This window comes from Ictidomys tridecemlineatus, chromosome 11, assembly GCF_052094955.1.
Source record: "Ictidomys tridecemlineatus isolate mIctTri1 chromosome 11, mIctTri1.hap1, whole genome shotgun sequence".
NCBI lineage: Eukaryota > Metazoa > Chordata > Mammalia > Rodentia > Sciuridae > Ictidomys > Ictidomys tridecemlineatus.
Window position 1 is genome coordinate 3571943 of NC_135487.1, and position 13265 is coordinate 3585207.

The following is a 13265-nucleotide window of genomic DNA, read 5'->3' on the forward strand; positions in this document are numbered from 1 at the left end:
CAGTATACACATACATAGGAATGCTCAGGCACACAAGCAGAGTCGTGTGCACCTTACAGGTCTGCGTGCACTTACACAAGGACTCACACCTGGGTTTTCACTGGAGAGACACACGCACACAGTGTCTACAGACCAACACAGACACATTCACAAATGCAAAGAGTTGAGTGCACAAATGTGAAAGGCTCAAACATACACACTGACCACACCCTGAGTGTGAACGTGGTCCACCTGCAGTGCCTGTTTCCTGTCGCCAGGTGGTGGACTGCAGAGCTGACTAGGTGCCCTGTAAGGTTGGGTGTGGCCATCCAGACTCCTGCCACCTGCTCTGCCAGGTCTTCCCTGAAGAGCTGCCTCTCCCCTGTCCAGGTGGCCCTGCCCTGCAGGCACACCTGGAGCCCAAAGCCCCCTGCTGCTTCCCCTCCAAGCCTGAGCACATTGTCCTCCAACCTTAGTGCAGGGCTGGGGAGCAGGAACCATCCAGCACTGCCAGAGGCCACAGTGAGCCACATCGAATAGCACCCAGAGACTGCTTTGGTGCTAGAAACTAGTGGTTTCTAGGTGGTGGGGAGTCTGGCAAGTTCTGGGGGACAGCCTCTCTGCAAACTCCCACACCCGGCCTTCCCTGCTGCCTCCACAGGACTTTCCAGCGCAAGAGCCGCAGACATACAGAACTACATGGATATGCTGAACCCAGAGCTGGGCCTGTCTCAGGGCAAGATGGGGAGATCTGTACCCCCGCCACCGCCCCCCAGCTTCCCTCCACCGCCCCCACCCCCAGGCACCCAGCTGCCCCCACCTCCACCGGGCTACCCAGCCCCCAACCCCCCTGTGGGGCTCCATGCCGCTGACATCTACATGCAGACCAAGAACAAGCTCCGCCACGTGGAGACAGAGCCACTCAAGAAGGAGGTAGTGAGCCCTCCCCCTGCCTGCCTCCCAGGAGTGGGACTGGCCTGGCTAGTAGACACAGGTGGGGTCCCTGGGTCCAGGGCATGTTCAAGAGTCAAAGCTCCTGATCAGTTCCATGAGGGCTCAGGGCTGCACTGGGCACAGGGAGGTGAGTTAGACAAGCACATCGCCCTCCATGCCAAGTTGGGGTGAAAACATCCGGCCCCAGATGGCTGTGCCTCATCAGGAGCTGGGTCTATGCCGCCTCTTGCATGGAGTGGCAGGTTTTCCCTGAGTTGACAGAGAACGTGTGCAGATTGCCCTCCACTAACATGCCCATGCCCACAGCCATGGGCTCAGGTGAAGAATGGAACCCTAGATGTCTTCCAGGTGGGAGATGCCATGTCGTAGCTTGAGGGTGAGGGCCAGGAGGAGGGAGTGTCAGGTGAGTGAACACCAGCAGGAACCAGCACCCGCTGTCCGAGTGGCCAAGAAGCTGAGGTTGGCTCCTGCTGAGGTTTGAGCTTCTGTACTTTGGAGGAGCCAGTGCTGAGGTGGGCACCCTGGGGGGAGAAGCAAGCACCGTGACCTTAGGAGGGTGGGGTGAGGGAGGACACAGTGATTGTGAGTGGTCCAGGTCACCAGGGACTGCAGGGAAGCAGGCAGAGGTCCTGTCTGGGCAGCTCTGGGACTTGGGCAGGGAGGTTGAAGGGGCCCAGCTGGTCTGAGAGGTGGAAAAAAAAAAAAACAAAAACATGAGACCACAGGTGGCCAGTTGTGTGGTGGCAGCCCCCCAGGGTCCTGTCAGAGCCTAGACCTTGTAGTTCCCTCCCCAGCCTAAGGCAGGCCACTCCAGGATGAAGCTGAATAATCAGTTTGCACTGGTGGAACAGGTCACAAGGCCACTGTCACAGAAGCATGGGAGGGACATTGAGCTCCACAAGAACTCCAACTGCCACCCCCTTCATGTCACCCCAGACCAAGCTCTAAAATCAGATTCCCCTTTCATCTCTGGAGGGAGCTCTAGTAGGCTCTGCTGGGGCTGCAAGTGGCCTGGGCCCAGTCAACTTTCACAGCCTGGGCTGGCATGTGAGCCCTGCCCAAAGCCTGGGACAGGTGGTCTGACCAGCACCCAGTCCCCATGCCTGAGCCAAGGGCCAGGACTGTGCCTTCCCACACCCCTCTGGGGTGTGTGCGTGCTGAGCTGCAGGAGTTGGGTCTGCTCCACAAAGAGACCTTTGTGTGCCTGCTGCGCCCTGCACGGGTGCCTGAGCTGCGGGAGAGAGCAGGGTCGTGCCTCTGGGGCTGCAGGGGGTGTGGAGGGGGCTGGCTGGCCCAGAAAACAAATCCAGCGTGTCGCGTTTCCTGCAACGTGAGCCTGGACGGGCGGGGTGCAGAGGGTCCGAGGCCACCTCGAGGACGCACAGCCCGGGAGGATGGGGCTCAGGGCAGCCCCCACCACCTTGGGTCCTTCTCCGGAGCTGGGCTTAGCTGGGGGCATCCGCAATGGGCTGAGTTGTCACCTGAGCCCGCCTTGCTGCCCCTGAAACCAGAGACTTGTGCGTGGGTGTTGGTGTAGTTTACGAGGATGGCGATGGTTTCCAGATGCAGGAGGGAAAGGAGGGGACGCGACCCGGAACTCAGGAGCCAAATAAGACCGCCAGCGGTCAGACCCTCATCCTGTCTCTGGCAAATGAGAGGGGCCTGAAGGTCGGGGTGCCAGGACCATGTTCAGGGAGAAAGGTCCAGGGGGCGGGGCCACACCTGGCCGGTGCGACCGGTGCAGCATACCCGCCAGGTGTGGAGGAGCAGTTGGGCTTCGGTGGCATCCCTGACTGCTGGGGGGGTTCGGCCTGGGATTGGCGGGTCCTAGGTGATGTCAGGCCGACAGAGCCCATAGGCCAGCCGCGACCGGGCGGGCGCGGGCCGGGCTGTAACCTGAGAGGAAGGATCAGGTAACGCAGGTGTCGGATCCTTGCTGCCCCCGCCGCCAGGTGCACAGCGGGGGCCACCGGCACAGTCGCAGGTAGGAACAAACTCGGAGCCTGTCGGCCCGGAACCCTGGGCAAGCAGGAATCTAACAGGGCACCGGCTCTGGGCAGGGCTCCCTAGGGGCCGAAACCCCCCTAGGACGCGCGGTTGGCTGTAGGGTGCGGCCCGGGCCACAGGGCCACTAAGCTGAGAGCTGCTATCCCTTCTCCGGCTCCCCCTGGCGTCAGGGCTGGGCCACCCCGCCCCTGGACCCGCCCCTTCTGGCCTCAGTGGGGGCCCCTGTGCCCTTGGCCTCCGCCCAGAACCCCTCCCTGTAGAGCCGGTCCAGGCTTCCCTTCCACCGAGGCCCTCTTGACCCTAGCCCGGTGTTGCCCTGAGAACAGGGGGATCTAGGGACTCGGCGGCTGCACCACTCGACGGCTGCTGGCCGTGAGCCCGGGAGAGAAGAGCTGGGGAAGGGGGCGTTGCGGGGTGTTGGGGACAAGTGGTCAAAGCCCATCGGTCTTCCCGCAGCCGAGCTCCCGCGACCACCACAACGGGCTGCGGAGGCAGGACTCCGGCCGCAAGTCCCGGACCTTCATCAAGCAGCCCAGCACGGGGGACTACTACCGCCAGCTGGGCCGCTGCACCGGGGAGCCGCTGGCAGCACGCCCGGGCATGGCGCACAGCGAGGAGGTGCGTGCCCTCCAGCCCGCACCCGCCGGCCGCCCTGGATCCGGCCCTGCAGCCCGCGCCTCACTAGCCAGCCCCTCCGCTCCCCCGCAGGCGGCTCTGCTCCCGGGGAACCACGTGCAAAACGGCTGCACCGCGGACTCTAAGCCGTCCAGGGAGCTGCCGCCACCGCCGCCGCCGCCGCCGCCGCCCCTGCCTGAGGCCCAGAGCTCGCTGCCGCCTGCCCCACCTCTGCCCTTGGAGGGTGCGGGCTCCGGCTGCGGGCAGCGCCGCTCCTCGTCGTCCACCGGCAGTGAGTAGGGGAGGGTTGCGGGTGGGGGCGGCGCCAGCCCCAGAGGGGGAGGGAAATCTAGACACCGCCCCCTCCCCAGTGCACCCGCGGGTCCGCCCTCGGTCCTCCCGCTTCTTCCCGAGGGCCCCCCACCCACTGAAGACTTGACCCAAAGCAAAGGCTCTGAGTTACCTTCCCTCCTGCCAGAGCGGGACTGGGAAGTGTGGCCTCAGGCAGGTCCCCTCTCCTCTCCAGACCTCCTCCCTTCCTCTAAGGAAGACTCTCTGGTGGCTGGTGTTTCTGATGAACCCGTTTTACGGGTAGCCATGAGCGGACTAGTTTCAGGAGGCAGGACTGCACATAGGCGTTCTTCCTGCCCCTGTCCATCCTCAGTTCCCCTCCACCTCTCCTCTGGTTCTTCCAAACTAGCGCAGACTTGAGTCCTGTCACCTACCCCAGGAATTCTTCCTGGTCAGATTCCCTGGCCCCTCATGTTTTCCCCTTCTCCCTCTGGCTCTCCCCCTGGGCAGCGTGTGTGGGTAAGCACACGCTCTACCATGAGCTACAAGGGCTCCTGGGCATCCTTTATTAAGAACTACTGGTGACCAGGATTCCTATCCTCTCTTCTGTAGGATGGGGCACTGCTCTGCCTGACAGGCTTCCTGGAAGGTGCCCCCAACCCAGACCAGCAGGTTGGCTTCCTCACCCAGTTACTCACTCAGTGCAGGGACCACGTTCAGTGGCCCCATCCTAAGCTTCATCTCTGACTAGGAGTGTGGTTCATATGGAGCCCCAGTCCATACAGCGTGGGCCATGGGAGCATGTCACTACTGGCTGAGCCTCCAGAATGTCCCCAGCCCACCCTACCTCTGCAGTCAGCTCCTCCGTTCTTCTGCATCCTGCAGCAAGGACAAGGAGAAATGGGGACAGGGGTGTAGCTCAGCGGTAGAGCTCTTGCCTGGCATGTGTGAGGCACTGGGTTTGACTCTGCACTACATATAAATAAATAAATATTTTTTAAAAAGAAGAAGAAATAGATTTTGGGCTGCCCCCGACACCCCTCCTATCAGAGCCTGGGCTGGGTGCCCTAGCCCAAGCGAATGCCAAGGCAGAGGCCTTGTGAACAGACCAGGGCCAGTGGTGACCCTGTGCAGCATTCAGGGAACTGGACATACCACCCTTATGGGGCCCCAGAGTGGACTGAGCCAGGGTCACAGGACAGGAAAGCTCCTCCTCTCTTCTCGTCCCTCCTGCCCTCCCTGGTCCTCTTGCTGTCCCCATCTTACCCTGGCCCCCTCTCCCTCCTAACTTTGCTGTCACTTCTCTTCTCTCGGTTCCTAGAAGTGAGAGTCCTGAGGCACAGGAAGAGTGAGTAGCTGCGCGCGGTTCCTGGCTGAGGCTGAGGCGAGGGTGGGGAGAAGGCTCACCAAGGAGAAACCAGACAGAATGGGCTGGGACTTGAGGAAAGGGCAGACCAGGGCCCAGTAGGCAAGGGGGGACCTCAATGTCACAGAGGGACTCTTGCACCCCACACCAACCCTCATACCCCCACCACACCCACATATGTGCCCAATCATTCTGTGCCTGGCTGACAGTTTTGCAAAAAAAAAAAAAAAAAGAAAAAGAAAGAAAGCAGACTGTATGCTTGTCTCTCTTTTCCTCTCCTTGTGATGCACTCTGGGATCCCCATCCCAGGCAGCCGAGAGCTTCTGGCCTGTTTTGTTCACCTCCACCCTCAGATCTGACCCCTTCCTCAGGGTTCCAAAATCCCCGTTCACCTCCACCAGCCACGTTGGAAAATGCAAACTCTGCCCAAGCATTTGCATGGCATCTGCCTGGCCCTTCTTCCTCAGTGCCCTCTCCCATGTCCTTAGTAAGCACCCCCTTCCAGGGTCCCCGGGAGCTGAGTAGTGTATTGCCATAAGTGTGCTTCCCGCTTGAGTCAGTGTATCTGCTCATCTGTGGGTGTGGGGACAGGGAGGGTGATCTGGCTAGGTGCCAGTACTCCAGGGTCCTGAGTCCTTAAGGCTGTGGAAGCCCCAGCTGACTCAGTCCAAAGGTCACTGGGCTTTGCTGATGCAGGGAGAGGGCTGGAGAGAGACTCCACCCTGGTGGGGCTGAGCCAGGGAACCTGGGACAAAGGTCGGGTGGCTGGCCCCAGGTAGTGTTTTGGAGCTGACCGGCAGTGGCTGGGCGGAGACATACCAGAGTCCCCAGGGCCAGTCCAACAGCCACCATGAACTCCCAGGGGCCTCCAGGCGGGGCCTCTATGCCCCGTGAGTAGGGCCCAGAGAATGGTGGGGCTACCATGGGCTGGGAGCTGAGGGCCGACTTCTGGGTGCCCTGAAAGCTGCTTGAGGTACCCTGGGATCTAGAGGGCTACCTCTGGCCCCAGGGAGGGCCACACCTGTCCTGGTTTGGGATGGGGGCTGCAGAGAGAAAGGTGGAGGATGGTGGGGTCACAATCCTGCCCCCAATCAGTGATTCTCCTCCTGTGGGCAGGCACCAAGTCTTTCAACATGATGTCCCCAACGGGTGACAACTCAGAGCTACTGGCTGAGATCAAGGCAGGCAAGAGCCTGAAGCCAACACCGCAGAGCAAGGGGCTGACCACAGTGTTCTCAGGCAGCCGGCAGCCAGCAACCCAGGTAGGAGACTGACAAGTGCCCCTGCCCTGGCTCCCCTTGCCTGCCCAACACTCAGCCCCACTGCTTCTTCTTGCAGCCTGACACACAGGTGCCACCTGTGTCACCTGCCCCATCTCGGGCCCGGAGCCCCACTCCACCAGCCGTGGGGCCTCAGCCACTGCTCAATGGCAGCATAGTGCCCGCACCACCCGCCACCCCTGCGCCAGGTGTGCAGCTCAATGTGGAAACGCTCGTCCCAGTACACGACGAGCAGGGCCGGCCCATCCCTGAGTGGAAGCGCCAAGTGATGGTGCGCAAGCTAATGGTGAAGATGCAGGAAGAGGAGGAGCAGAAGCGGAAGGTGGGTGGGGCAGGGTTCCCCAGAAAGCCTTGGGGTCTGCATTCAGCCTACAGTCCATTCCCTGTGCCACCTCTCCACCTGAAGGGGCCCTTCAGCCTCAGATAGTGCCCAATGCCTTTAGAGGAAAATGAGGTTGCAGAACCCCCCAGAACTGGTCCCAGTCTCTCTGCCCCAGCAGCTTGTTCTTAGAAGAAAGATGGCAATGTTTACCAAGCTCTCATGTGCCCTCCAATCACCTGGGACCTTGATATTCTGTTTCAGGTCATCTTGGGGGTGCTGAGATTCTGCATTTGTAACAAGCAACTAGGTGTGGCTGATGATGACACTGTCCAAGGACCACACTATGTGGTCTAGAGGGCTTTGGTCCCAGCCAAACTGACTTGGGCTCTGCTCAGCCCTGCCACTGTCCAGCTGCTGGCACTTAGCTTTGTCCAGTCTCAGTATGACATCTGTGAGATGGGCTAATTAACACTAGCTGATGATTACCATCATTCATGAAGCAAATGTTCCCTGAGTGCCATCTACATGGCACTCACACATGAAATCTGGGAATTTGTGGTGAATATCCAAGGCCTGCTTCCAAGGGAAGTGTGTGTGTGTATGTGTGTGTGTGCGTGTGTGTGCGCGCGCTTGTGCATATCAACAAGCAAATAAATGTCCCCAAGGAGACAAAACAGATGATGTGATAGAGTAACAACTGGGGATACAAAGCAGTGATCACATCTGGCACTGTGAGGCCTGGCCAGCTACCTGGAAGAGAATGGGCATTTTCCTGGAGCAGTGGGAAGCCTGGGGCTGGTGAGGCTGGCAGCTGCATGGTCATCCCTGTATGTGGGAAACTACAGTGGGTCAGGACGGATCAGGAGGCCTGTGGGGAGGCAAGGTCAGCCTCCAGCATGGAAAAGCTGGCCACAGAGAGCTGATCAAGAGGTAGAGGAAAGTGAGGAATAAATGAGAAGCATCCCAAATATTGTGTTAGTCCAGTGGGGTGCAGGAAGGGGTGGGAGTCACAGTGGGAGCTGCAGTAGAATGGTGTGGTCTCTCATTCAGCATTTAAAACTTTTCCACCCGATAGAGAGAGCATGGGACACAGGAGAGCCTGAGAAGCATCAGTGGGCTAGCATGAGAGGCTTCTCTGGAATCTGGCTTGAAACTAGGGTTTGGATGGGGTTGTGAAGGGCCTCCTTGCCTCTCAGCTTCAAGGCCTTTCGCATGTTCCTTGAGTGGTGTAATGAGCAGCCAAGCCAGGCATGGAGATCCTCTCTGGCGGCCTGCCCTCCCTGCTTTGCAACAGCGACCAGCGACCAGGTGTGCCCCCACCATCAACCAAAGTGGACACTGTCCAGAGCCAGGAGCCGAAGCCTTTATGCAGTGTGATAGCCCGCCAGCTAGGCGTGGCCCATCCCTGCAAATGCAACCCTGCGAAGCCATTACACCACCCAGGACATGCAAAAGGTTCGCTGCGGGAGCTGGGCCAGAGGGAGACGCGCCTCCCTCCCCTCTCTTGTCTTCCCCGCCTTAGCTGACATCTGCTAGCTCCTGCTGCTACCCCCCGGAGGGCTGGAGGTACTCCCAGGAGCACAACGCCATCCTTGGGCCCTTCGGGGAGCTCATGACTGAGGCCGACATCCTCCGCATTGAGCAGCAAATCGAGAACCTGCAGGTACTACACAAGGCTCAGAAGCTGGAAGCACGCCTGGAACAGCTGGAGCTGGAGCTGGAGCAACTGCTGCCCATCTCAGCCGCCCTGTCTGCTCCACGCTTCACCATTGACCCCCGCCGCATGCATGGCCGCGCCGCCAGCCTGCCTGCTTGGTGCAGCAAGATCTCCACGCTGCTCAAGAGCATGGCCACGCTACTGGCTGCACTGGGCGGACGGCCCGCACACCTGGCGGAGCTGCTGACAGCCGAGACTGGCCAGCCCCTGGAGCCGCTGCCTGATGCACCCTCAGGACCGGGGCCTCTTTGCTTGGGCCGCTCGCACTCTCTCAGCTGGTGCCGGGAGGCCGTGGCGCGCGAGATCCTTGAGTGCGGCGTTTCAGTGCAGCAACTCCGAGCCACCTATGAGCTGCGTGCCCAGGGCGCGGCGTCCACCAGCTGCCAGCACCACAAGTTCCCGCAGCCGGCCAGCACCCCAGACCGTGAGCCCATCCTGGAGGAGGACTACGTGGCTGCCGGCTCCGAAGAGCAGAGCGCTGCGGTGGCAAACGGACTACTGGACTCTGAAGAGCCCTTGGGTACCTTGGGCCTGCCTGAGGTGCAGGATCCCCAGGTGGCACTGCCAGAGCCCGAGCAGATGGCGCACAGGCCGCCACTCTCCGCTGAGCTGCCCGGCGTCCAGGACTACATCGACATGCGCAAAGAGCGCATCGTCTACCTTTTCCTGGAGCATTGGCGCAAGTGGACCTTCAGGAGTCCTGGGCGCCACACCCAGGTGCGTCTGCGCAAACTTCTGCCTCGCATTGTGGCAGCAGGCGCTGGCACTGTCCCAGATGAAGAGGGAGCCTCCCCGCCCCCGGAGGGCGACAATGAGGCCTACAGTCAGGATAAGCGGTTGCGGCACTTGCTGAAGCAGAGGCAAGTGGTGGGCAAGTTGCTGGGTCACTGGCGGAGTCTGCTACAGCAAGTACCCGCACGGCAACCACGAGGCCCAGGCCTGGCTCATGGCCTGTACTGGCCCCAGCACTTCCTGCCACCCCTGGACGGTGGCGCCCCTCGACACTACGACAGCCTCACGCTCGACCTCTTCATGCTTGGCTACTTCCAGCTGCTAGAGATGGGCCTCAGCCGCGAGGAGCGCAAGTTCCGCCACTTGCTGTGTTATGAGATGTTCGACCGGCTGGGCAGCCACCCGTGGGAGCTCATCCGCCTCTTCCACCGCGTAGTGATTGAGGAGGTGGAGGCCGGCAGGCGCAGCTGGAGCGACGGCTTCGAGGACCTCAGGTGCCAGTTCTTTGGAGACAGCCCAGAGGCTGAGCCGGCCAGGGAAGAAGAGAAGGAAACAGAGGAAGAGAAAGAAAAAGAGAAGGAGCCCCCCGAAGAGGCTGTGCCAGCTGACATGGAGGACCTGACAGAGGAGCAGCCAGAGGCCCCTGCCTCAGCACCACAGCCCCTTCCTGCCACCCATCCCCCCAACTCAGACCCATCTTGTCTCCCAGCCCCTGCTGAGGACCCTTTGGAGTTGGTGTCTGAGATGGGCGAGTTCAGCAATGAGGACATCTGTCGCTACATAGACCGTAGCTTCTCTTTCTGGAAAGAGAAGGAGGCAGAGATGTTTGACATCTGAGCACTGAGTTCAGAATTTACTCTTGAGCGTCTGAACGTGGGTCTGGATACCTGCATGATGCCCTCCAGAAGCCAGAAGCCAGCAGGGGCTGGAAGAACCCAGGACCAGTGAAAAGCTGCTTGCTCAGGACCAGGCTGCCTCAGCCTTCAAGGTCCCCTCCAGACAGGATATGGGGCATTTGCCTGTATACGCAAGGCATGGCACTTGGCAAAGCTGGGTGTTCCCTCTAGCCCCATTGCTGAGCTCTGTGGGGAGCCAGGTAGCAGAATCAGTCCCTCAGAGAGTGAGGGATCATGGCCCTATCTTGGGGCACTGTAGCTGTGTCTCTGGCTTTTCAATGGGTTTGCAGCTACCTCCTTGGCCACTGTGGTGTTCTGTGTGATGTGTGATGTGTACAGACTCTCCTCTGTGACATCCAAGGAATAAAGCCCTTTGCTGTAAGCTGTCTGTGTTGGATGCCCCTCACATACAGTGTCATTGCAGCCCCACAATTGTGGAGCAGGTATCCACTCCTTTGGGAAAAGGGCAAGCATGAGCCATAAGGTACCTCACAGGGGAACCAGGGACACTCTGAGTCCCTGAGCTAGCCAGGTGGTAGTGGCTGGTGGGGGGAGTCTTCTGTACAGAGATTCTGGATGATGGACCTGGTACAATACATCTACCTGCCCCCATGGTAAATCAGGCTCAGGCCTCTGGGGCCCAGCTATCCGTTCTCCATCTCAACTCTGATCTCTCTGGCACCACCTTTAGTTCTCTGGCCTGGGTCGTGGTGGGGGGTGGAGGGCATGTGGGGAATGGGGCAAGAGGCACCCTCTGAGGAGACTATCAGGCACCTTCATTCATTTATCTCTTAGATGGGCATCAAAAGCATCTCTTCCTGTGACCACATCTGTGTTCTGTTGTCCCTGGATCCCTTCAGGTGCCCTGGGTTGGGGGTGCACCCTGCACCCTGTCTTTCCCAGCCACACTGATCCTGAAGCTTTATGGTTGTTTCAGGAGGAGGAGGAGGAGGCCCGGCTGGCCAGCCTGCCTGCCTGGAGGCGAGACCTCCTTCGGAAGAAGATGGAAGAGGAGAGGTGAGCTGGGGGTCAGGAGGAGGCTGACCTGGCTGTATGTCTTGACTGTCCTCTTCAGGTGGCAGAATCAACTAACAGTGTCTCTTTCTCCTTCCAGGGCGCAGAAGCGGTAAGTGCAGGGCTGGCCTGGACCTGACACCTTTTCCACCCAGTTACAGTAACTTAGTCTTTTGCCCCTTCATCCAACACATATGCTGTCACTCAGTTCTTGTAGCATGACTACTCTGCTTCTAATAACACCACTGGACCCCTTTCTCCCAGTAACTGCTCACCTGTCCCCCAAAGTCTAGCTCTCATGCTCTGATAACCTTGTTCCGAAATGAGCCAGTGCCCATCTTCCACTAACCCAGCCTTTCTACCCTACAGTTAGCCCAACCCCACGATCAATACCTTGATCATCTGCCCCGAGTAATCTAGCCCAGTGCTGTCCATTAGACATACAATTTGAACTCTACATGTAATTTAAATATTTCTAGTGCCCACATTGAGAAAATAAAAAGGCACAGGTGAAATTCATTTTAATAAAATTTAACCCAAAACATCAAAAAATATGTCAACATATAATCATTATGTCATTAATGAAGCGTTTTACACTCCCACTCATGCTTAGGGCCTAGCCTGTCAACAGAACAGATCACCCTTATGTCTCTCTGTATGTGGTACTGGAGAAGCACTACCACTGAGCCACTGAGCTACATCTCCAATCCCCTATCCCCATGCTCTAATAACCTATTCCTAATTCCCCAGCCTCTGCCTCTCAGTAATGGGGTGTCTAGATGCCCAGCCCCAACCTGCAATAATTCACTGAGGTCCTCGCCCCAGTCCTCTCCCCTTTAAACCCTGTAACTCCCCTCTTCACACAGTGCCACTCCTGACCCATCACCTTCCTTTTCAGTAACACCGCAGCCCATACTAACCCAACCACAGCCTCCCACTCATCCAGCTTCTCTGTGGCCCAATTACCCCATCTGCCCCCAGTCCAGTCCCTGTCCTTCATAGCCCACTCTTCCCACGCCCATCCTGGTGCCTGGTTCGCCCTAGTTTCTGGCCCCAGGCTTCACTGCGTTCTGCCCTCACCCCATCTGCAGAAAAGAGGAGGAACGGCAAAAGCAGGAGGAGATTCAGCGGGAGAAAGAGCAGTCGGAGAAGCTGCGGACACTGGGCTACGATGAGAGCAAGCTGGCGCCCTGGCAGCGACAGGTCATCCTGAAGAAGGGGGACATCCCTAAGTAATATTTCGCGGCCCCCTGCCCACAGCCTCCAGAGCTCCAAGAGGTGGGGGTCCCCCAGCCCCTGCCCTACTTGGCCTGACGGTGCGGAAGGTCTGGGAGCCGCGCGGCCCTCTTCTGCGCCAGAATCCTCCCTAACCCCCTTCCCTGGTCCCGCATCCCCAGCCCCGCCAACGCTGGAGCGCGCGCGCCGCCACAGTCGCCGGGAAAAAGTGCCCAAGCTGCTGACGCAAAAAGATGCTGCTTCTTTGCATGCCGACTTACATATATTTGCATGTTCGTTGAATGTCAACGTGTGCAGAGCTCTCCCCAGCCCCGTGGGTGGCGACTGTTTTCCTGCGGGGCGCGCGCTCAGATGCAGCCCCCTCCCCCGCACCCCGGAACCTGGGTCGCTGGCGCATCCTGGGCGGAGGCAGGCCCCCAGCTCGGGGAAGGGGTTTCCTCCCTCCTCGACCCAGATCTGCGCCCGGCCCAGGCCGCATTTCTCATCACCCCTGAGGGTTTCCTCTCAGTCATTTGTTTACCAGAAACCGGTGAAAACTGCCTGTTGGGGCAGAGCTGGGGGCGGAGTTGCTGCTTCCCGGGGCCCCACCTCCCTCTAGTTAAGTCTGCGCCCCGTCCCCAGCCAGGCCCCTCGCTTCCCAGACCTTTTGGTGGAGTGAGTGGAGGGCGAGGAGCCCTGCACTTATGGCTCCAACTGCTCCCCGCCCCATCCTGCCACCTCGCTCGCCCATTAAAGCTCTCTCCACCGCCTGGGGCTCACATTTACTCTCACTCGCCGAAGCCACGACTTTCGCTCCTTCGCCTAGTCAATGGGCCTGGGCGGACGTGGGAGGGGCAGGCTTGGGAGCGCAGAGCTG

At 59.5% G+C, this 13265-nt stretch overlaps 1 protein-coding gene across 15 annotated transcripts in view; it reads left to right on the plus strand.

Annotated features, from left to right (window-relative positions):
• The window catches only part of Espn (espin), a 29239-nt gene extending 16081 nt beyond the window's left edge, over positions 1-13158 (plus strand). Inside the window, exons 7-16 of one of the 15 annotated variants that reach the window (XM_078025144.1) lie at positions 641-912; positions 1728-1775; positions 3328-3558; positions 3649-3847; positions 5168-5194; positions 6329-6474; positions 6551-6814; positions 11097-11176; positions 11274-11285; positions 12265-13158. In XM_078025144.1, the coding sequence (XP_077881270.1) occupies positions 641-912; positions 1728-1775; positions 3328-3558; positions 3649-3847; positions 5168-5194; positions 6329-6474; positions 6551-6814; positions 11097-11176; positions 11274-11285; positions 12265-12409 (1424 nt within the window). In that variant the 3' untranslated portion in view covers positions 12410-13158. The other 14 variants (XM_078025139.1, XM_078025138.1, XM_078025142.1 and 11 more) reach the window with 14 other exon arrangements.
• The last annotated feature ends 107 nt before the right edge of the window (positions 13159-13265 follow it).